Consider the following 24,548-nt stretch of genomic DNA (forward strand, 5'->3'; position numbering starts at 1 on the left):
ACGTGATCTCCAGACACGTGACCCCCCGCCCCACACGTGACCGCCCCTCGAATGACGACCCCCCGGCACGTGACCCCGTTGCCATGGCAGCGCCCCGCTGAGGCCTGACGGGGCCCTGGGAAACAGGAACATCAAATAAATATAGAAATTGTAAATGCAAATCTAAGTGTAAGAGTAAATGTAAATGTCAGAGTAAATGTAAGTGCACATGTAAGTGTAAATGTAAGCGTAATTGTAAATGGAAGTGTAAATGTAAGAGGAAGTGTAAATGTAAGAGTAAATGTAAATATAAGTGAGTGTAAATGGAAGTGTAATTGTAAATGGAAGTGTAATTGTAAATGGAAGTGTAAATGTAAGAGTAAGTGTAATTGTAAATGGAAGTGTAAATGGAAGTGTAAGAGTAAATGTAAATGTGTGTTTGCAGGCCAGGCTGCCACCAGCCCACAATAAGCACCCAGGGAAATGTAACAGTTTATAAAATCACTCCACTGGCCTTGTTTTGGGTGTTAAAGTCATGGGATCATGGAATTGCAGCATGGTTTGGGTTAGAAGGGACCTTTGCCAGCCTCAAACACTGGAAGGCTTCTCTTCTCCAAAGTCATTTTTCTTGAGCTGTTTGCTCCAAAAGGCTCCTTCCATATTAGACAAATCCTTGAAAAAGCTACTTTTTTATTGTAAAAACCTCCAGTTTTCCATCAAATTTAATCTTCTTGCACCAAAAATGACCTGCATCCTGGTGCACATCATCAATTGTTCTCTGATTAAAAGATGCTCTTTTTGAAAAAATTTGCTCTTAATGAGGCAAAACCACTTGTGATTTAAACCAAATTATTTATTTCCCTTTACAAGGTATAGAAAGCAAAGGGCTGAGTTTTACCAGACATGCTGAACAAGACACTCACCTTCCAGCTACTCTGTCATCAATTTGCTAAGGAACCATAAAAGAAAGTCAAAACAACTCCTCAAAACATGCAGGTATCGTGTTGTGAATCAGCTGCAAACCCCTCTTGGACAGGAAATGCTTCACTGCACTTGGTACATGTCTTTTCAGAGACCTGCCAAAAGAGAAATGTGTTATTAAATGAATCATGTTCAACTGCTCTGAACTGCTTTAGATTCCTTGAAACCTGAGCATCTCAGTTTACTACAGTGCCTGTGAAAAACATGGTCTTAAATTACAAGGTTTCGGTGGAAAAGCAGTTGTGCAACAAATTGGAGAGTTTCAGTGACAAACTCAAGGATTTCAGTGACAAACTCAGGTGTTTTTGTAAAAAATCTGAGAGTTACAGTGACAAACTCAAGGACTTTTGTAAAAGACTCGAGGGTTTCAGTGACAAACTCAAGGGGTTTTGTAAAAAACTTGAGGGTTTCTGTATCAAACTTGAGGATTCCAGTGACAAACTTGAGGATTTCTATGACAAACTCCAGGGTTTCTATGACAAACTCCAGGGTTTTTGTAAAAAACTCAAGGATTCCACTGATAAACTTGAGGATTTAGTGACAAACTCAAGAGGGTTTGTAAAAAACTCGAGGGTTTCTGTGACAAACTTGAGGAGTCCAGTGACAAACTCAAGGGTTTCTGTGACAAACTCGAGGATTCCAGTAACAAATTCCAAGATTTTATTGCCACTTGAGGGAGCTCAAAGATAATTGACTTTGCAGAGCCACCTGGAGTTTCCTAATTCCAGGGAGACCATTTCTATCCACAGCTAGAATGGATAACTTTGGAAAGCAAAGCTAAATCGAGCCTGGGGTTGTATTTCTCTTGTCCTGTGTAACATCAGAGTAATTATCAGAGTGTAAGAAATTACAGCCATGTATCCAGAATATTTAACAGGTGAAAAAGACAAGTTTTCCACTTGCTAATTCCCAGTATTTGCCTTTCTTCCCCATCACCTTCACCTTGGCTGTGCCCTTGCTGTGCCTGAGGCTCGTGGCTGTGATGTTCCTGTGGGTTCAGCCAGGAAAGTGTTTATGTCCAAGATAAATACAGTGGATTGCTCTAAAACTCAGGCTTTAGCATGTTTATTACAGATGCTGCCTCCCCATAAACCAGAGCACTTACAGTGCCACATGATCCCAAATGTTGTGTTTAACAGCAGCAGATGGAGGAAAAGCTGTGTACAGGACTTTATAGGGGCCATAAAATCCTTGTGCCTGTGGCCTCCTCTCCTTGCACTGCCCAGATCAATCAGGTGCAGGGAGCACTCAGGACAGTAAATATTCCCAGGAAACGAGGATGAGTTTCAGGGTTCAGCTCCTCAGTGTTACTGCTGGCTTTGGGAAGGTGCTTCAACACTGCAACGAAGCAGGAGCTGTATTTCACATGGTTAAACTGACTCCACCATCATTTCCCCATTGTCCATCTTCTGAAGGAAAAATCTCATGGTTTCCTCCCAAGGGATGAAGGATCTGTCATACACAGGCACACAAACAGTTTTTAATCACTCCACGTGCTGAGGAATGGGTGATTACAAACCTCTGTCTCACTCAAATGTTATTGGGAGTTTCTGCAGCATTCCAAGATGAGCGTGATTTCTTCAAATGTGATTTCTTCAAAGTGCTGGGAAGAGGCTGAGGAAGCTTTTCTGCCCCATAAATCTCTCTGAGAGCAAAGATCCTGGCCTGAGGAAGCTCCTGTGGCTGGGAGGGATCCTGTGCCAAAGCAAACAGCTCCTGCCTCTGCTGAGTCACACGAGCACTGAGTGGGGTGGGTTTGTGGCTCCTCGTTCCACACTGTTAAATGTTGGTCTGCATCCTTCCTGAAATTCACAGCTCTTCCCAAGGCTCCTTCTCCAACAGCCAGCTCAGGTAATGGAGTAAAAAACGCCTCCCAGGAGAGTGTTTTGCACATTAATGATGTGCAGCTCCTCAGCCAAGCCAGGACTTTCGGGAGGACTTTTTGGATGTTCCAGGCCAGGCTGGCCAGGGCCTGGAGCCCTGGAAGGTGTGGAAGGTGTGGTATGAGATGATTTTCAGGTCCCTTCCCACCCAAACCAGTCTGGGATTCTGGGATTTCAGACCTTCAGGCTGTGGGGACTAGAATTGAATTTCTAGGTAACACTTGAACCTGGCTCCATGCACAACTTTGTCCCTGTTTTCCTCAGGATACACAAATTCCTGGTGGATCTTAACAGTGCTAAGTTTTAAAAATCCCCAGGTGGAAATACTGAACAACTACGGCTGCCTGAGAGCCACTGAAGCAAAGCATTTCCTGGAGAGATCATCTTTGAAAAGATGTATTCTCAAAACATTTAAACTTCATAAAACTCTCCTGTTTCATCCAGCGGGATGGACATGAAGGATTTCATGACTAACCCTGGAATTTCAGGAGGAAGCTTTGATCCTGAATCAGGTGCTGCAGGTTGGTGCCACCCAGCCTCAGTGCCCTGGGAATGAAGGAAGTTCCCACCCTGGTCAAGGGCTCTGCTTCCCTCCTCTGGCTGAAGGCCAGGAGAGCTCATTGTCACCAGGGCTCCTCATCCTCTGGGAACGGGAGTGATGGAAGCCCAGAAATGGATGGGAGAGGGAACTGCTTCCCCCTGGCTCCGTGGCAGGGCTGCAGCATCCCCTTGTACATCCATCCATCCATCCATCCATCCCCTGTAACCACAGAGATCATCCTGTTCCCAAAGCCAGGGCTGCTCCCAGCACCTGGCACTCCAAGGATCCGGCAGCACCTCCTCATTCCAGCCTCCTGCTGTCCCCTCTCAGCTCTGAGTTCTCTCCCTCTGCTCCTTCATTCCAAAGGCAGATCTCCTGTCAGGCTCCTGCTTTCCCCCCGCCCGAGGCTGAGCATTTTCTGCACGTCCAGCAGTTCCTCCTCAGGCATTTCCTCTGCCCTCCAGGGGCTGAACTTTGCTGGAGACTTTCCAAGACCTGGCTAAGGTGGGGTGGATTTTTTTCCTTCTCTCTGCTGCAGTCTGGAGAACTTTCCAAGCAAACAGCTTGGTTCAGTGGTCCGGTTGTTCCCTGAACTTTAATTCCTTTGCTGGTACACCTGATCCCTCACTTTCAAATTAATTCCTCCCCTCTGTGGAATTCCTTCTCACCAGCTCTCCCAGGCCTTGGATCTGAGGAAATTCGATTAAATTCTGTCTTTGTAGCTGATGTGGTTATGTTAAATATTCTCATTGGGTTGAAATTGTTTAAAATAAAACCAAAAATGAAAAATCACAATTATTCCAATAATCCTCAGTCATCTCCACACACCCAGCTCTGTCTCAGAGTATGGGACTTTGCTTCATAACCCAAGAACGTGATACCATGGGGGAAAGAATTACAAAAAGCTCAAGGAAAGGAGAAAAGGGTGGGAAAGGGGGAGAATAATTATTTCCTTATAGGCAAAGAACTGGAAACAAGCTGGAGAAGGGAGGAAAAACTATTTCACAAACTGATAATTCAAATTAGAGGACAAGAAGTTCTGCCCAAGTATTTGTTAAAGGGCTGGAGAGGGAGATGAAATGCAATTTTCTTTTTTATTTCTTTCAAAGAGTGAATAAGAAATTATTTTGCACAGAAAAAAAAATTGTGATCTAATTCTGAAAATATATAATTTCCTTTAGAAGCACCTTGCTCAACACTTGATTTCCCAGTTTCACTCACAGATTACAATTCTTTGCATTTTTATATCCCTGAGCTCCCCACCTTGTGGTTTCTAAGTGCAAACAATTTCCTCAATATTATTCATGGCCTGAGAGAAGGAAACGAGTGGGTTCACCTTGTTCCCCATAAATGACAAGTGAATAAATACAAGTCCTACAGGTGAGTGTCTGAAATATTCCCCTCACCTTTCCTGGCACCACAGCCAGCTCATCCCCACAAAGGAAATGTGAAGGGAATTTTCCCTAGGCCAGAGTTTGAAGGAAAGGTCATTCCAGATTGGAAAATTTTGGAAAATTTTGTCATTTCTTAGGGGACCTCCAGGACTCACCTTCTTCCCACGAGGCAGGACAAATCCTCAGAGCTGGTCCTGGGCTCCACATGTTCCTTGAAAAGGAGGAAAAGAACAGAATTCTTTGAAAATAACCTTGTTGGTGCAGAGGGAAATGAGTAAAGCAAGCTCTCAGATTGTTTTAGTAGAAATTGTGCTGTGCTTGAAGAACCTTTCCCTCACAACTTGGTTTATTTCTGTATTTACCTCTTCCATTTAGGCAAATCCTGAATTCCACCCACCCCTTACTACCAGCACAAGGAATGGATCCCAGAGATATGGGAAGGCCACATGGGATTTTACCTCTCCCTGCTCCCATTGGGAATAACATTCCCAATGATATTAATATTTAAATGACTGTAATTGCACATATAAACCAATTTCTCCTTGGATGGGGAAGGAAATCCCTCCATGCTGACCTGGCCATGGACATCTCCTGTGCAATCTGATTTGGTTACACTCAGAGGAGCTGAAACCCTTTTGAACCACAACTTCTTTGTCCTTTTAGATTCATCCCAGAATCCCTGCAGCTGGAAAGGACCTCCAGGACCATCAGTCCAGCTGTTAACCTAGCACTACACCACATTCTCAGGATTTTTGAACACTTCCAGGGATGGGGACTCCATCACTCTCTGCATGGTAACCAGAAGATGAAGTCAGATTAGAAAAAATTGAAGAGAAAATAAATAAAGTTTCTTTTTTCTCTTATCTGGAAGGCAAATACAGCTGCCTTTTTTTTTTTTTTTCCTGGAAATTTGAGCTCCACAACCACAAAGCATTCATAGAAAATGCAACTCCAAGTTCAAATATCTGACATCTGACAACAAGTGCCAAGGGCATGGCTCTGGAAAGTGATAGGGAATGGAAAATGGGGAGAGAAAACTGAACTCAGGAAAGGGAACAGATAAAAATCCTGCTTTAGAGAGCCATGCCAAGTAAGAACATCCCATCCTGCAGCTGGAGTGTTTGCTTCCTTGTTCGAGTTTGCTGGCAAACTATGAACTCACACTTCTTATGTTCCACTCCAACAAGAAGTGCTTTGGGACAGGCCTTGGCTCCAGGATCTCCAGCTGAATTCCCTGGATCCAATTTCCACCCAGCCTGCTGGGGAACGGACTCCTCATTCCCTTGGGAATGCACCCGTCAGGCTCTGTCCGAGCCCTGGTAACCACTGGGGTGTTGTGCTTGGCTTCTCTGAGTTTACATCTCCACCAAAAGAGGGGAAACAACTGATGAGGGCTTTTCTAACTCCTTAAAATCTGATTCTTGCAGGGAATTGGAGCCAGCAGATGTGCTGGAGATAAGGGGTGGGACGAGGCACATCTGAGCCCTGCTCTGGTGGTGCTGGGCAGGAGGGATGGCACCACCACCAAAACCCAGATCGCAGCTCTCATAGTCAGGGCTCCCAAATCTGCATCCTCAGCACTCCAGACCCTTCTTTTCCAAAGTCACTTCACCAAAGTCACGCTGCAAATTGGTCATAATTCATCAGCTTTGTATCATTTTTTTGTCTAGAATTTGTTTAGCATTCCTGCTTCCAGCCTGAGCTGTCCCAACATCATTTCAGCTTCTAGTCCACACATTCCCAGCCCATTTCCCTGCACTTTCTGCTCACCAAGCAAGAAGGAGCTTTTTATAAGCTTCTTACACTGACACCTGAAAGAGCAGTGCTGCTGTCAGCACATTCCCAGCCTTTCTTCCCTGGGAATATTTCCCAGAGCCAGCCTCACACCCTGTGTGCTCCCCTGGAAAAGTGATTTCCCTACAAGGCTGAAGGGCTGGGATTTTCAGGGAGTTCCACCCAGCAGAAAATGCCTGATAGTGGCTGTGGATGGTGTCCAGCAGCTCCTCGTGGCCCAGCAACCTTCCCTAAACACAAATGCTTCCAGGAAATGGGAAAGAAACACATCCCACGGGACTGGGAAGAGGGCCTGGATGAATCACTGCTCCCCACACACATCTCCAAGGAAATGAGGGAAAATAAATGGGTTCCAAACAGCACAACTGGCTCCCTGGGGGCCTCGGTTGGGGAGTTATCCTACAGCCACAGCATCCCAATCCCCATGGATGCAGCGCCTGGCTCAATCCCAGTTTGGGGCTGGAAGAAAAGCACCAACACACAGCTCTGCTGACGCAGCAGCCTGTGGAGGATCTGTCAGAAAACCTTTGTGCTGTTGCAATACTTTCCTCATTGCTTTGTGCACTCTGCAAACAGATTTGGCAAGCAGGCATTGTTACCCTGGGATCCTCCTCCAGGATTTATTGGGGATGTTTAATACCTGCCACAGCCATCCTGCTTTTCTCGGAGCTGGCACCAAATGCTGGCCCTGAAGTGACAATTTCTTGTTGCTTCTGTTGGCTCAGGATAAGCCACAAAGCCAAGAATGGTTATGAAAGTGCCACTCCCAAAGTGTCCCACTCCCCTCCCAAAGGGTCCCACTCCCCTCCCAAAGGGTCCCACTCCCCTCCCAAAGGGTCCCACTCCCCTCCCAAAGGGTCCCAACCCCACTCCCAAAGGGTCCCACTCCCAAAGGGTCCCACTCCCAGGGTTTGGGGATGCTCCTGCTCTTGTTCCCATCACCTCTCAGCTAAGGGATAAGCAAGAAGAAACAGGGATAAGATGTCAAGTTCCTGTTCTGATCAACAGCTGGGAAGGTGCTTTAGCCCCCAGACACTGCTGGCTCCATAACCAGGTTATCTTTGGGTTGGAATCGTGGAATGCTTTGGGATGGAAGGACTTTAAAGCTCATCCAGCCCCACCCCTGCCATGGGCAGGGACACCTTCCACTATGCCAGGCTGATCCAAGCTGGCCTTGGCCACTGCCAGGGATCCAAGAACATCCAGAGCTGCTCTGGGAATTCCATCCCAGCCCCTCCCCACCCTCAGAGGGAGTGAGTCCTTCCCAGGATCCCATCTAAGTTTCTCCCACTTTAGTTTAAATGCATTTCCCCTTGTCCTGGCATTCCAAGGTCCCTCTCCAGCTCTTTCAGGCTCCCTTTAGGTCTTGGAAGGCCCCAGTTAAATCTCCCCAGAACTTTCTCTTCTCCAGGTTGGACACCCCCAACCCTCAGCCAACAGTCTGAGAAAAGTCTCCTGCAGCCAACTGCAGAAAAATGAAAAAATATCCAACAACTTCTTCAATTCTGCATTTTTAGTTAATGAAACAGATTGATCAGGGAAACCCAAATTGCTTTATCAGCAAGACTGACCTGAACCAGACTCTCCTAAACTCCTGTCCCTTCCTTGCTTTGCCAAGGAAACACAGTAAATGGAAAGATGGAAACACAGCAAAAATAAAAGGAGGAAGAATTCATTTGGTTTGATTTTTGGTACTGATCTTGTACCCCCTCACATTTCTTGTAACACACAAGGTATTTCTGTTACCTTCTCCAGCTCACTGAAACCTTCTCTGATTGCAGCCATGGCACCTCCTGAGCCAGGCTGCTCTTGCTTCGTGTCAGAATTGTTTTCTGTTCCATTCATGATGAGCAATCAGATCATTCCTGCCAAAAAACCTGGGTGAGCTCAGCACAGGTGCTGTGACTCTTCCCCTGGGACTGCCAGGCATTTCCTCTCCCAACCACATGAAATACTAATGTCACTCCCCTCCCTTCCAAGGAGGTATAAATTGCCAAAAAAAGGCAATTTATACCTACACCAGATTTACTCTGCTGCCTCTCAAACCTTGCAATCACTACAAATATGGACAGTTGATCATTAGATTTAAGAAGCCTGGGAAAAATAATTCATTAAAAATAAATCTCTGACCTTTAGAGGTGTTAAAATCAGTGTAACTCCCCCAGCAGCACCTTCTGAATTCACCAGGAAGGTGGATCTGGGGCCTTGGATGAGGTCCCCTTGTGCCCTTCCGATGCTGCCACTGGAATACAGGAGTTTTCCATGTTGTTAACAATTCCCTTAGGGAACAGGCTCGTGCATCCAGAGGCTGCAGCACGGCCAGAGGATTTGCCAGGGGAAGGAAAAGGGCTCTGTGCTGATGGGAGCATTTCCCATGATTGTGCTTTAAATACCCTCAGCACTCACTCCCCTCCCATTGTTCTCCTCTGGAATGGAGGGCAGCCAGGATTAGGGGAAAAAAGGAAACCAAAATGTCAATACACGTTGGAGCTTTCTGCAGAGAAACTCTGCAACAGCTTACATAGAAAAAAGGGAAAGTTCTCCCTTTTTCCTGTATGTAAGAATTTCCCTTAAACTTTCTGTATTTGTTTGGACAATAAAATACTCAATTAGAAATCCTTTCAGAGGGAAAGGTGGATGGTATCAGGGATTCAGCCACAGTATCACTTCAGTCATGGGTTACACCTCTCTCACTATATACACAAATTTATTTATAATTTATATGGATGTGGCACTGTGTTGTTTGTGAACACATGGCCAATCTAAAGAGATCTATTCTTAATAAAAAATTATAGCACCAGGCTTTTAGCTGGCAGCAAATTCTTTGATCTGGGATAATTTAGTTCATTTCATCCATACAAATAGTTCAGCACATTCTATAGCACCAATACCAGGAAGAATAAAATCCCACAGCTCTGAAGGCATTTTTTTCTTTGGAAAAAAAAATAAAATTAACAAACCCATCCTGGCCATGGTTTTATATTCTAAGCCAAACCCAAATGTTATAACCCAAATCCCTCCCTGGGAGGGTGGGGAGGAGCTGGGATGGAATTCCCAGAGAAGCTGTGGCTGCCCCTGGATCCCTGGAAGTGTGCCAGGCCAGGCTGGAGCAGCCTGGGATAGTGGAAGGTGTCCCTGCCCATGGCAAGGGTTGGGATGAGAGATTTAAAGTCCCTTCCAACCCATCCATTCTGGAACTCCATGATTCTGTGAACATTTGGAGGTACCCAAGGCTCATTTGCCAAGCCAGAACCACCATTTAGACATTAAACATACATTTAGACATGAAACTTCCCCAACTTTCATTTGCTGTTTCTCCTACAAACTCTCAATCTACAGGAAAACCACTGAACATTAGTGCCCATTCCAGCATTTCTGATCCATTTTCCCAGTGAACACAGGAATGGTGAGCACAGCCACGGTCACTCCCTCTCTGGGATGGGGTTGTTGATGTGTTTGATCACACAACCTCCCTCCCCTTCCCCAGGGGTGGAAGAGCTTTCTCCTTGTAGTCCCTCCAAGTGGAATTCAAGCTGCTGGGAATGACTGTGCCCCTCTCCTGCTCCTCACAAACTGTTCCTTGAGCTCAGAATGTTTGGAAGTCCTTTGGGCTGTTGATGACTGGATCAAAGCCATGCTGAGCTCACAGCTCCTGCCTGGCCCTTGGAGTTTTTACAGGATAAACACTGGTCAGGCACTCCGATACTCATGAAAAGCACCACACTGAACTTTGTAAAAACTCTAATTTCACCAGATTTTTTCATCTAAATGTTCAGCTGGACTCCCCCATCCTCCTGCTGGTTAAGACTGGAGAAATAAACAGAGTGGTGCCGATACATTTCATGAGGAAACAAGGCCATGTTTGTCAAAACACCGTGACTAATCCAGGGGAAAAAGATCATTTTCTCACAAGTTCTGGGAACACACAGTGATGCAGAAAAGAACAAAGGAGGAGTTATTGCTAATCACAACCAAGCAAACAAGATTATTGTGAGATAATTCACTGATCAGTGAGAGGTGATAGAAACCAAACCGTTCATCAGCATGGAAATGAGATTTTCTATACATTAACTACTTAAAGAACTGGACATAGCTGCTCTGATGTTTTAATTCCATGTCCATCTAATACTCAGGTTAAAATGCAATCCTAGTTGATTTTTAAGTCCCAGAAGTGGTGCCTACAATAATCAAATATGAACTTTGCAATACAAACAAACCACAGTGTGGATTTTGATTTGTTCTTTGAAATAACTGTAGGGGTTCCTGAAGAGTAAGCTGCCTTTCCTGCTGTCAAGGTGCTCAATCTGCTTCAATCACCTGGTTACTGGGAATCCTGCAGAAGAGTAAAACTAAAAACCTGCAAATTGTCACCACACATCTTATAGGGTGGGCTGAAAATTGAGTGATAGAATCCCAGAATCATTAAGGCTAGAAAAGATCCCCACACCATCAAGTTCAATGAATAATTCCGTGAGTAATTAATGTATCTACTGACATAAATACAGGCTATAAGTGTGTAACTTTGAGCAAAGCTTTAAAAAACCTGAGTACAAAATTCTTATGTGTAGAAAAAAATGCCACATTTAAGTTAATTAATCTCTTCAAGACAAATTCTTAGAACAGAATTAACAATAAATTCCACTTGTTTTCCATTCCAAATAACATCCCCATTACTGAAGGAAGATCTCAATGAGGAATGTTTTTGTGTTTTTGTCTAAGAGATGCTAAAAATGATGAAATAAAGAATGTCAGGATCACCTTTGAGGTGTGCCCAGAGCAGTGTCAGTGCAGGGCTGTCCCCACAGGGGTTTCTGTCCCTTTTGGCTTTTGATGAAAGGAACCCCAGAGCTCAGCATCCCAGCTCCTGGAAAAGGGCACTGCAAAGGGACAGAGAGGGGACAGAGAGGGGACAGAGAGGGGACAGAGAGGGGACAGAGAGGGGACAGAGAGGGGACAGAGAGGGGACAGAGAGGGGACAGAGAGGGGGACCCAGTGAGCAGGACATGGAAAATTGCTTCCTCTCTGAGGGCCCACTCTCACCTTGCAGAGAGGTGAGACAACACTGAGGAATTTTGGTGAGAATCCCTCTCCTGTCCTCACCTTATTTCAAACATCCCTGAGCCATCACCCCCTTGTTGTGCAAATATTTAATGCCTTCTCCAAACATTGTGCAACCAAAACACCTCCCAAGGTGCTGTGCTGTTGCAACCCTCGTTTCACAGGGACACACACTGAATCTTGACAGAATCAGTGTCAAAAAGTCAGCATTACAAGGGGATTTTTATTGCTATCAGGTAAGTAAATGTTAGCCTCAAACAAATTAAAGATTTATGGGGTGAGGGGTTGTGCCTCTACATCCATGATCTGCCAGGAATTCCATTTGAACCGTGCTTTAGAGGCTTCATTTCAGATTCCCATCTTTTAGGGATCTGCCCAAACATCTCTGGAGAGACAGAACAGCTGCAAGAGCTGCCCAACAACCAAACATCCCAGCTGAGCTCCCCTGTGACAGCCATCAAGCACTCCAAAAAGCAAATATTCCCCTCAGCAGCTCAGCTCCAAAGGGCTGCTTTAATTACTGTTTGTTTTTAAACAGGCCTGAGCATGATCCCACATGCATTTGTTACAGTTTCCTGAGGCAGCAGGGTGATTTCAGGTTATTAACAGGGATTATTTACTGCCCCTGTGATTATTTACATCCCTGGGTGATGGGATCTCACTGGGCATGGAAGGGATTTGTTTGTCTGGAGAGGTTTCTCTGTTCCATAGCAGCTCCAGAATGAAATGATCCAAAAGAGGTTTGCCAAATGCTCTGTGTCTCTGCAGTGTCAGAATCACAGTGATCATCTGCAATGATTGACTCCCTGTTTATAATCCATGCCCTTTCACTTTCCTGGGATTAGGTCATGGCAGATTTATTCCTATTTCCTTGCAAAACAGCATTTGGGGAAGTGCAATAAAAGAGGATCCTGTAAATGCTCACGTGCTTGGGAGTTTCTGTGCTTCTCTGTTTCACTAGGTTCACAAGGGGACTTTTCTGTGTGGGAATGTCCAACACTGCAAAATTATTGATTCAACATAAATCAATACATCAGTAAAAACACCAAATCGAATTAAATGGGGCATTGAAGGTGACTTTACACCATCAACCTTCAGGCTGGAGGAGCCTCCAAGCACCGGGAGCAGAAGTGCTGATGGATAATTCACTGGAAAAGCAGGAACAGCAGCTAAGAGAGCTCTGAAACCTCCTGATGCCATTTCAATTGCATGGGATCTTGGCACACATTTCTAACCCAGCATAAGAATACACAAAATAATGGAAACAGCACCAACAAGTTTGGTTTTGACCAGAAGTTGTTACCAGAACTTCCTGGCTGACTTAAATATTGTCCCTTAAAAGTCAAGTGCTGGGGTGATCTGATTATGGCCTGAAAGGAGCTACAAGAAAGATGGAGAGAGAAAATTTGCACGAGACTGGAGTGACAGAAATGCTGCTGACACAAAATATAAATATTTCTTAAAAAAAAAATAAATCCTATCCGTGATTTAAAAATAATCAGAAGCCTTCAAACCCAAATTTTCCTGGAAAAAATGAGTCACACTAAAGCAATACCTATATTTTATTCCTGTAAGGTCAGCCCAGAAATGTATTAAAAGGTGACCAATTCTTGATTTACCCAGCAAAATACCTGGAGGCTAATTGAAAATAAATTCTTGGGATTAATTATTGAGAATAAATCCCACATCAGATAAAATCAAGTATCAGAACTTGTTCTTAACTACAGCAAGATGGTGAAGTTAAAACTGGAAAAGTTGCACAACCAAATAAAGTGAATTTTGTCCAAATTCACTGTATTAAATTACAGTCAGCTGGTAATGATTGTGAGCCAGTGAGGTCTAGTGTGTACAGGGATATAGCAAAAGCCTCCAAATACGAAACTAATTCAGAAAAATTGGCCTCTAAATAAGCACTTGATGTATGAAGAAGGACAATGCAAATCTCAGAATGCTTTTTAGAGGCACTGCCTGAACCAAGCCTGGTTTCCAGTTCCAAAGGGTCCAAGTCAGCTGTGACAAAAGTGTGATGCAAACCACCTTGGGAAGCTTCCCAGAATGTCCTGGTTCCTAAAGGAGAACGGAGAAGGGGTGAAGGAGAGAGGCTCTGGGAGATGGAACTGACACCAGCACCATCCTCTCTGGGGCTGGAGCAAATTGTGTGGGATGAGAGGGAAAAATACTGTAAAGGACAAAACCTCCCTGCACCACATTCTAATTAACCAGAATATACAGAATCATGGAATTATGGAATGGTTTGGGTTGGAAAGGACCTTAAATCCCACCCCATCCCACCCCTGCCATGGCAGGGACACCTCCCACTGTCCCAGGTAGATCCAAGCCCCAGTGTTCAACCTGGCCTTGGGCACTGCCAGGGATCCCGGGGTTCTGCTCTGGGCACTCTGTGCCGGGCACTGCCCACCCTGCCAGCCAGGAATTCCTTCCCAATATCCCATCTCTCCCTGTCCTCTGGCAGTGGGAAGCAATTCCCTCTGTCCTGTCCCTCCATCTCTTGTCAATAGTCCCCCCTCCATCCTTCTTGCAGGCCCTTCAGATGAGGCCACAGTGAGGTCACCCCAAAGCTTCTCCAGGCTGAGCAATCCCAATTCTCCAGCCTTTCCTCCCAGCAGAGCTGCTCCGTCCCTCTGATCATCCTGGTGCTCCCCTCACTCCAGCAGTGACGCATCCCTTCAGGCCAGGTAATTCACTGCAGCTCCTTTGGTTCAGCTCTGACACTGCAGGGGATGCACTTCCAGCTTTTGAGGGTCCAAAACCCTCGGAGCTTGAGACAAATACATTTCCTAAATGTTGTGGAAGCCCAAACCTCGTGTTTGTACACATTTACAAACATCCCCCAGCCTTGACCTGGACCTGTTCAGCATCTGAGCTTTTGTTTTTCCCCAAGTCAAATTGTTTTGTAAATTCAGATCAACGGCACATGATCTCTGCAGAAGTGTAGGAAACTGCCCTGGGATTGTCCCTGCTTTGTCACAGGGGTTCAGTGCCCTTGTCACACCGACTCTGGCTTACTCACAGCCTCCTGCTTGCTCTCGGGAGGAAGGAAACTGCCCTGTCACTGGGACAGCAGGAAAAGGAGGAGAAGGCGAGGGAAAAGGAAGTGCATCCAAAGTCAGGGAGGGGGGCAGCGTCTCAGCGCTGGGCTCTGAGCCTGGCAGGCTTTTTGTGACAATTTGGAGGCTTTCACCTCTTTTTAAGAAACAGCCCCACAGTCAAAGGCACGGAAGCTGTGAGTGTGCAAGCCCTGCGCGGGGTGGGTTTCACTCCTTCCCTGAGCGGTGTGAGCAGGAGAAGCCGCTCCCACCCTGCCCGACATCCTGAACACAAATCTCCTCAGCGCCCATCCCCGCTCCATCCATCGCCTTGCCACGGATCTGCGCTTCCTGCGCTCCCACGGCATCCTCGGCGCTCATCCCACGCCCAGGGTGTTTGTGGAAGGGCAGGAAGGGGACAGCAGGACACAGCTGGCACTGCCCAAACCCCGCCAGTGCCAGCCGAGGGCAATCAGCCTGCGGATTTCAGTCTGAAAGGAACATCGGCGCTGTCACCGCAGCGAGGATAAACCAGAAACGTTTGATTTCTTCCAGAAAAATATTGGAGACAAACGTGGCACTCATCCCAACAAGATAAAAATCATCCTCCAGCTAACCTTGACACCAGGCAGGGACACCTTCCACGAGTCCAGGTTTCTCCAAGCCCCCTCCAGCCTGGCCTGTGAGGAAGGTGAATGTAAAGATACAAACTGTTAATTACAGAATCTGTTTCAGGAGGGAAAATCATAATGAACAAATTCAGGAAAATGAGCTGGGTGGTATTAAAAAAACTGTAATAAAGAATGATAGACCTTTACTGTAATAATTCTTTCCCTCACTTAGGAAAGCCTCAGAAATACTAAACTTCCAGTTCTGTGAAAAAGCATTCCAGTAATAAAGAGAGACTTAAAGCTCCACAGGAGACAGTTTGAGGCCCTAACCAGAGTTTTGATTTCATTTTGATTTACTTCTCTAAGGCCCAGCCCAGAAACCTGCCCCAATACTCATGCAGAGCACAAAAACAGATTCCCAGCTGCACATACAAACCCCTGTCTGCTTGGATGGTTATACAGCAGGTCATTAAAAATCAGCTTTTTTAACACAGGAAGTGCTGCAGCCTTTTACATTTTACCACATTCAGTATCTCCAAAAGAGATGCTTCCAGGAGGAACAAGGCAACAAGCCCACTTGTGTCCCAAAATTAATTTTAAGGGAATCTGGCTGCTTTCTCTGTCGATTTTCTTAACATTACCAAGACATGACTGTACTGGTTCCAAAAACTTCACTAAGTGAGATTTATTCCAGAGATGAATGCTTCTTGTGCATTATATTTGGAGTATTTCACCTGTGTCCCAGGCAAAGTGTGTCACTGTCTGAGTGAGGCTCTGGAGTTTTGGGAGGTGTTGAGTTGTGGTAACACTGAGAAGGAGCAAACTGCCTTTTTCCAGCCATTACCTGTGTTTGCTCTGATCAGTGTCAGGATTACACATCTGCCTCGAGCTGCAGGCTCCCTTCACACAAATCCTGTGACCCTCAATGTCCCTGGCTCCCCTCAGAACCCCAAGACCTGCTCGAGTTCCAGCATCTTTCAAATCCCCGTGGCTCCCAGGCCTCCTCGAGTACCCCAGAACCCCTCATGTCCACTCAGAACCCCTGGTCCCCCTTGAGTCTCCCGGCTTCCCTTAGGACCCGGGCACCCCTCAAACCCCTCCAGAACCCCTGGTCCCCCTCAAACTCCTCTGACTTCCTTTGATTCCCTCTGGCTCCCCTTAAAATTCCTGGTGTCTCTAAATTCCCCTGGCTGCTCCCCAAGTCCTCAGTCCCCCTCAAATCCACCTGGTTCCTCTCAGAACCCCTGGTTCTCATCAAGTGCCCTTGGCTCCCCTCAGTACCCGACACACTTCAGCTTCCCCTGGGTCCCCTGAGAGCCCCTCAAATCCCCCTGGGTCCCCTCAAATCCCCCTGGCTCCCCTGAGAGCCCCTCAAATCCCCCTGGGTCCCCTCAAATCCCCCTGGCTCCCCTCAGAGCCCCTCAAATCCCCCTGGCTCCCCTCAGAACCCCTCAAAACCCCCTGGCTCCCCTCAAATCCCCTCGTCTCCCCTCAAATCCCCCCAGCATCTTTAAATCTCCGGCTTCCCATAACGTCCCGGCTCCCTTCAAGCCCTTCGGCTCCTCTCAGCCCGCAGTTCCCCTCAGCCCCCGGCCCGTGGAAGCCCCGGGGTGGGAGGGCTGATGAAGGAAGGGGAGTCGCCGCCGGGCCGGGCTCTCCGGCGGGCGCTGCCAGCGGGCGGAGGGCGGGCGGGAGCAGCGGGCCGGGCCCCGCTATTTGTACGGGAGCGGGGCCCAGCCCGCCCCAGTGCCCGCCGCTGCCCGCACCATGCCGGGGCTCCGAGCCTCACCGCCCGCCTTCCTGCTGCTCCTCGCCTTCGTCCTTCCCCGTGGCAGCCCCGCTCCTGCCGTGCAGCAGCTGGAGCCCAGCAGCCGCTCGGCCGTGGCGGCGGCGAGGGTGGCCCTGCTGTACCACAACTTCCAGGCGGGATCCGTCGGCGGGCTCAGGACGCTCGGACAGGTCCGCAAGGCTACGCTGAAGGTGAGCGGGGAGCCGGCGGGTTGTCAAGGGACGCTGGGAAAGTGTAATTAACAGTAATTATTACATTAGTGTTGCTATATATATAAGTGAGCTTAGCGCGTTCCCACGCTGGGCAGCGGGCGCCTTCCCGCGTCCCTCCAGAGCCGCTGCCCCATCCTCAGGGACAGCCGGGTGTCCTCAGGGACCGCTGTCCGTCTGTGCCATCCTCAGGGACACCCGGGTGTCCTCAGGGACCGCTGTCCATCTGTGCCATCCTCAGGGACAGCCGGGTGTCCTCAGGGACCGCTGTCCATCTGTGCCATCCTCAGGGACAGCCGGGTGTCCTCAGGGACCGCTGTCCGTCTGTGCCATCCTCAGGGACACCCGGGTGTCCTCAGGGACCGCTGTCCCACAGTCCCTCGTGGGACCCCAGGCTCTCCTCAGGAGTTGCTGTCCCGCAGTCCCTCCCTCATACCATGAGCTTCAGCTAAAGGCGATGCAGTTCCCACCAGAAAACACACCTTAATCTCCTAAAAATCTCGTCGAATTGAGGTGACAGAACCGGACAGTTCCAGAGAGGAGTAGCTACGGGGACAGAGCCTTCTCGTCATGGGGAGCTTGCTGGGGATGCTTGAGGTGGAGCTCGGGGTACAGCCCTTCTCCTCCTCCAGGTTTGGGGTTTTTTTACAGCTTATTTAGTTTCTGAAAGTACAGGATCAGGCAAAAACTTCTGGGGAATGTTTGTCCCGGGCTGTAGATCCTGGAAGGAATGCATCACCTTCCTGGAGAGCCGAGGGATGGGATTTAAATCCAGCCCTGTGCTCCCGCTGCTGGGCAGCTCCTGAGAGCAAGGGCTGCTTGTTCTGCCTTCCCAGAACAACAAATTCTGGATCCTGGATTCTGCTGGGCAGCTCCCCACAGCAAGGGCTGCTTGTTCTGCCTTCCCAGAACAACAAATTCTGGATCCTGGATTCTGCTGGGCAGCTCCCCACAGCAAGGGCTGCTTGTTCTGCCTTCCCAGTCTGAGGTGCCAAAGGCAGCGTTGGATTCCACTGGATCCTTTCCAGGATCTGGAGATCTTCCACCACTCGTCCTGTACAACTCCTAAAACTGAATCAGAGGGTGTAGTGTTAAATCCCTCCCGTTCAAAAAAGATATTCCAAACCAGCCAGAAATTTTTCAGATGCACTAATTAATGCAGCCCTTGTATTACAGAGATCACTGGGTGCTGAACATGGACACGCTCCTGGGATATTTAAGTTTTTGTGTGAAATTGCTACAAACAACCTATGACAGGAATTCTCTGTGTTATTTTATGCTCTCCAAAAGCATACACGTGCTCCTTCTGTATTTCCTGGGCACTTTGCATATGTCTACATGTAAATATTTCCATATATAAACACCTGTGCCTGGCTGAAGAATAAGTAAATATTTGTGGGGAGAGAAAGAGTGTGGAAAAACCCCTATCAGCCACCTGCCTATGATACAGGAAGGGAAATAATTGCCTCATTATAGAGAAGTGAAATTGTTCCTTATTTCCTCACAGTGTGCTGTAGGAGCTCCCTGGAATCACTTTCTGCAGTTTATTTCCCCTTTTTTTTTTTTTTGCACACTGTGAAAACAAGAGGAGAAATGCACTAAAAGTGGGCACTTCCCTCTTTCCTGTCCTCCCCTGGAAAAAAATGAAAAGAATTTCCTGGAAGGAATTTGTTGTATTTCGTGAAGGCAAGAGGCAGAAATGTTTGGATTGGTGTTTTTTGGTGTTTTTTTTTTTAGGTTTGTCTGGTTTTTAGTTATTTTTGAAAGTGAGCTAATTTCCTATTGGTTACTCTATTAGTGGATTTTGTAAAATCAGGATAATTTTTTAATGAAATTTAATAACGAGCATTGTAATTTAATAGTAACTTTATTAGCCCACAAGCTGGTGAAACTGGTAATTGGAAACAGGACTGGGAACTGTCTTAGAGGAGAAAAATCTTTCAAGTTCAGGTAAAATGAGACTTTCTTTCCTGTCAACAAAATACCAAACCTGGAATAATCCTTACCTTGCTGTTGGATGCAGATATTTTTGTTGTCCCTTCTTTTCTCTTGAGTGAGGAGCTTCTAGGAAACAGCAGCTCCTGGAGTTGTTGTCCTGCACTTTAAAATACACTTTTGATAATGAAGCATTAGTTTTTGCCAGCTGAAGATCCCAGAATTTAAAGGGAAGCTTTTGGGAGCAGTTCCCCATCCCAAACTGTCCTGGAAATCCTAATTTAGGAGTAGGGGAAAGGGAGGAGCCAGGTGACCTCGTGCAGCGTTTGCTTAAATTGGACTAGAAAATCCAATTTTCAAATATCCAGGTGGACATTTCACAGCCTTACCTGGACACAAACAGTGCAACACCACAGCTCTGCTCCCTAATATTAGAAGTCAATTAAAAAGGTTCTATTAATTTCCAACAGTCAGAGCCCCATGTTTGGTGGGAAAGGCAGAATCTGTGGCAGGAGCAGCTCCGACTCCTTTTCCCAGCTTCTCCCTGCTCAGTGATCCAGGCAAAAACTGATCCCAGGGGAAAAATCCTGCTGGGAAAACAGAGGGGAAGAGATGGGAACCTCCTCAGGGCATGGGGAGAGAGGAATCCTCCCTTTCCCTGCCCATGGGGAGTGAGGGAAGTGGAAACCGACTGGAAACCGACTGGAAACCGACTGGAAACTGCTTCCTTGGGGACGTGCAGTGAAGCTGCTCTGAAATTGCTCTTTTGGTCTTCCCAGGACTAAAAATCTGTCAGGAAAGTTGCAGTACTTTGGGGCCTAGAAGTAAAAGAATCCCGTGACCCAGATATTGAATGGAAAAATGAATTACTCACTTGTTTTCTGCTCTTTTTGGACACTTTTATCTTTGGCTGCTTCCCTGGGGCTTGCCAGACATCTGCTCAGCTCACACTCTGGGATTGGGTAATGGCATTTTGGGATGAGAGTGGGAAAAATAGTGGAAATTAAAGTTTTCCTTCGGGACTACAAAGACTTTTGTACAATTATTTCATGTCAAATGGAGCTTCTCCCTTCTCCCTGGTGAGCTCAGGAAGCCTCAGGTGTTCACACCAGACTAAATACTTGTTTTAGCTGTGTAGCATCATTTGAAAGCTGTCTAGGCAGCAGTAGTAGGGTGGTAGTACCTACTAGCAGTACTATGGGGGAGTTCTTGCAAATCAGGAGGGAATCTCTGCTTCAAAACCCAGAATTCTGTGCTCTTTTAAAAGTCCTGCTGACTACTGCAGCTTCTCTCACCTGCAGGATTGATCCTGGATCACTGGATTACATTACAGGGACTGATAACATTACAGGAGTAATCCTGGGTCACTGCAAAAACCCCCAAATTTAATCAGATTAGGGGTGCTGTAAACCATAGCAGTAACATCTTTTGGGTGGCTTTACAACAATTAGAATCTTACACTTCAATGTGGTTACTGCACAAGTTGAGGCCCTTTGAAACTTAATTTCATTGCATCCTGCATTTCAAAGTCAGTTTTCACTACTCTGCCCATGTCCTGTTGTCACTTTGAGGATGATATTTGAGGCAGTACACAAAAAGGGCAGAAGGGGAGAAGGAGGATGCAGAGAAGAAAGAAATTATCAAAAGATCTGAGCTCATCCTCTCTGTTTCCTGCATCTCTTTCCTGGGGAGATTTGGCTCCACACTGGACTTGCCTCATCCTAAAGCTCCAGGAGGAGATTTTATAAAAATAGAGTGACTAAAGCAATTTTTTACCTGTATTTTGCAGCTCTGAGTAGGTACCACAGGCAGGTGCTGAGCTGAGGGTCTGCTGTGGATATGAAACTCCGCTCACCTTAAATCATTAAAAATTTCCTGGGAACAGTGTGCTGGGAACAGGAAGGCTCAGGGTTAGATAAATAACAAAAAAGTTTGTTTTGGGCCCTGCAAACTGTCAGAATTGTACTTAAACACCAAGAAAGACTAAAAATAGTGATGTTGCACTCAAAACCAGGGAATTTTAGAAGGGACCTTCCCTCCTCAGAGCTCCTTGCAGCACAGAAGGATTTAATTTCATTGCTGGCTCCCTCTTCTCTCTTCCAGAACATCCCAGAGTCTGGCCACAAGTATTACCTGCAGTTCAGCACTGAGAACTACAGGACTGGGGTGAGTTCCTGCTGCTCCTCCTCCTCCTGGGCATTAAATCAACTCCAGCAGCTCCAGACCAGACACATTTGTGTCCTAAACGGATCTGCCACCATGGAAAGGCCTTTCTGCTCCTCCCTGCCTTTGCCCTGAGGCTCACCTGAGTCATCATCAGGCCTCAATCCCGAATTCTTGCTCGGGTCATTGAGGCAGCCAAAGGCCTGAGTGGAACAGTGCAGTGGCCAAAGCTTGGGAACAGTGGGACAGTGTGGGCCCCCTACCCCTTCCTGCTCCCCATTCCTGCTCCCCATTCCCCCTCCCTGCTCCCCATTCCCCCTCCCTGCTCCCCATTCCCCTGCTGTCCACACCCCAAAATGGGAAATCAAGAGTTGAAAGCTCCATGTTCTTTCCAATTCCACCCCCCTCCTCCATTCTCTCTGTCCCAGCTGTCAGCAGCATTTTCCTGTCCTCTTCCTTCACACACATTTTATGGAATTCAGATGATTTTCAGAACTTACTGTGAAACCTTAGATTATTTTTGTTTCAAGGCTGGCACAATGAAAGTTCCTGTTATCAATTAATGTTTCTTGAGCTCTCACAAACATATTTCCAAGATGACTTAGGGCATTGTCATGCCCTGAAAACAGGACAAGCATTAATTAAAACCTTCTGTTAAATCCCTTTAGCCTTGCGGTTTTAACCTCTTTCCTGGAAAAAAAGGAAAATAAAATCCTTCTTGTCACTTTCCTAACCCCTGAACAGCTTCATACAAAGAGTGAGTTGCTGGTAAATAAAACCTTGATTAAAGTAACAGTTTTAAGCTCTCCTTTGACAGGAAGATGCTGGGAACTGCCTGGCTACAGTGCTGTATCCAAAGAAAAAGTCTCCTCCTGTTGTCAGCATCAAGTGCTCCAACACCAAAGAGAAGAAAGAAATCCAGGAAGAGGACAACAGAGTTTACCAAAGGATGAGGCACCAAAGCAAACCAATAACTGGAAACAACATTCCAGGTATATTCCTCCAAATACCCACCTGTATTTCATTTGATCTCAAAGGGCATGAAGGACACAAGCATTTGAGAAGGAAACACGTTACTGACAGCAGCACCCTGAGCCCATCCTGCTGTCAAAGCAACCCCACCTCCCCAGGGATTTTTGGGAGAACAAAGCCCCTCTGGATTTACCACTGGCACTCAGCACCATCCTGTGAGGGTGGTTTGGGTTTAAAAGCAGCTCCACAGAACTTTTAAGTCAGTGCAGATTGTCCTCCAGGAATAACAAGTGCCCAAACCCACACACCTCCCCAGCTGTGGCTGGAAATTCACTGAGGATGACCAACACAATTTTTAAATCCTGGAAAAATTGCATCTTTTCTCCCAGCTATGTAAGGACTCCCATCATTGTGGGGCTTTGGGTGTCTCACCTCATCCTGGGGATCCCTCTGTTGGCAGTGTCAGCTCTGCCACACTTTAGACTTCCCTGGAGCTTCCAGTTTAGCATCATTCCCATCCCTGTGAGACATCAGAGGGAAGAGCCCCATCCAGGAATGGTGCTGTGCCAGGCAAAACTGCTCTGAGCATCGTCATTTTTCTGCTGCCCAGCCAGAACTAATATTATTTTCTCTTTCTCCTCGCCCTGCAGACAGCTATGGCAACATTGAGCCCGCCCTGGAGCCAGTGTGGGCTCTGGCTGTGGCTGGCAGCAGCTCCATCATGTGGCAGAAGTCCACGGAGACCTTGAGATACTCCCTGGCACAAGTGAAGTCCGTGAGGCAGTGGGTGAGTGTGGCAGGGGCAGCACAGAGCCCTGATCTCAGGGGGTTCCCCAAATCCCAGGGCTGCTCCTCACCAGCAGCTCCACCTCAGCACCAGCACTTTGTCCAGGTTTTGCTGGGAGAATTGTCCTTACCTGGATCTGCAGGAGTGGCTCCTGCAGGTGCTGAGAGCCCCACAGCAGAGCCCAGCACCCTCTGCCCCCTCACACCTGACACCTGCAGCACATCCCTGCAGCACAACCCTGCAGCACAACCCTGCAGCACAACCCTGCAGCACAACCCTGCAGCACAACCCTGCAGCACATCCCTGCAGCACATCCCTGCAGCACTTCCAGAGCCCTCTGGAGCCAGTTTGGCTCCTCAGCTGTTCAGCATCTCTCTGAAGGAGGGGTTCATGTCATTCTCACATTTAACTGAGGGTTAAATTCAATTGATTCACACCTGGTTTCAGTGCAGACAGCTCTTGGTGCCTTCAAACATTCCGTGCAGGAAGTGCTCCTAATTCCATCTTTCCACCAGGAAAACCCATCTCACTCCAGCCAGCAACCACAGCCAGGGGGCCCTGCTCACCTTCCCTGAGCTCCAGTGAATCTCAGCAGATGTTACACTTTAATATAAACCTGTGTTCCTGATAATTCTTTCCTTTTTTACACCTGCCCAGATCAGGAAAGATGATTTTGTTGAGTTTGACTACACTGTGCTACTGCATGAAATCCCAACCCAGGTAAGGAATTGCTCGTGAACAGCCCCTCCTGTCAGCAGGAGATGAAATTTATCAAGGTGATAAAATGTGTGTGTTTAAATCCCTTCTCCAGGAAATCATCTCCTGCCACATGCGCCTGACGTGGCTCCCTGGGCACCCTCTGAAAGTGAAACATTTCTGTGATTCCAAGAGCCACGGGCTGGACGAGGGATCTGGGGCAGAATCTGGATCAGCTGCTGGGCCTTTGGCTGAAAAGGGACCAAAGTTTTAAGTGAAATCTTCAGTTCTGTGGAGATGGATCCAACCAGACCTGGAGCTGGGATCATCCTTCCATGTGAGTCAGTCAATGGCAGTGGTTTCACTGATCTGTTCTCTGCCAAAATTAATTCTTCTCACTTCTTCAACGACGAGATTCAAGTTCTGCAGCTCTGCTTGAACCCTCTGCTACTCCATATATTCACAGATGAACATACAGCAGTTGATTTGATGTCATTAATTAACTGTTACTCAAGAGTTTGTAAACAAAATTAATATATTTGGATAAAAATAATGAGCAAAGTGTTAATCTGTCACTAAGAGAGATTTGCCTACTAATTTTTTGTCATGTTTTGGGCTAGAATGATGCTGATTTTCAACTCACATCTCCAATAAACCAAATGCCATCACTCAGGGTCGAGGCTGGGTTTTCTTTCTGCTGCTGTGGAGC

The 24,548-nt window shown here is 47.0% G+C and overlaps 1 protein-coding gene and 1 long non-coding RNA gene across 6 annotated transcripts; both read left to right on the forward strand.

Moving 5' to 3' along the window:
• Positions 1-40: 40 nt before the first annotated feature.
• Positions 41-8,247, forward strand: LOC117244842. Of its 5 annotated transcripts, none has more exons than XR_004498648.1 (3): positions 41-210; positions 850-4,764; positions 5,442-8,247. It is a non-coding gene; the product is annotated as an uncharacterized LOC117244842 (long non-coding RNA). The 5 variants fall into 5 exon arrangements; XR_004498647.1 differs by having other exon boundaries at positions 42-198; XR_004498650.1 differs by having other exon boundaries at positions 43-150.
• An 8,769-nt stretch (positions 8,248-17,016) lies between these two features.
• LOC107208788 (ovocalyxin-32-like) lies at positions 17,017-24,512 on the forward strand. The gene is made up of 6 exons (XM_015637646.3): positions 17,017-17,268; positions 21,325-21,387; positions 22,202-22,376; positions 23,007-23,143; positions 23,801-23,863; positions 23,955-24,512. Exons 1-6 carry the CDS (start codon positions 17,056-17,058, stop codon positions 24,111-24,113), a joined length of 810 nt encoding a protein of 269 aa, XP_015493132.1. The 5' UTR covers positions 17,017-17,055; the 3' UTR covers positions 24,114-24,512.
• Positions 24,513-24,548: the final 36 nt, after the last annotated feature.

Source organism: Parus major, chromosome 9, assembly GCF_001522545.3.
Source record: "Parus major isolate Abel chromosome 9, Parus_major1.1, whole genome shotgun sequence".
Lineage (NCBI taxonomy): Eukaryota > Metazoa > Chordata > Aves > Passeriformes > Paridae > Parus > Parus major.

Coding starts and splice junctions, on each gene's coding strand:
- LOC107208788 (XM_015637646.3), top strand. CDS start 17,056: ATGCCGGGGCTCCGAGCCTCACCGCCCGCCTTCCTGCTGCTCCTCGCC. Junction 21,388..22,201: donor CTGAGAACTACAGGACTGGG/GTGAGTTCCTGC, acceptor CTCCTTTGACAG/GAAGATGCTGGGAACTGCCT. Junction 23,144..23,800: donor TGAAGTCCGTGAGGCAGTGG/GTGAGTGTGGCA, acceptor ACACCTGCCCAG/ATCAGGAAAGATGATTTTGT.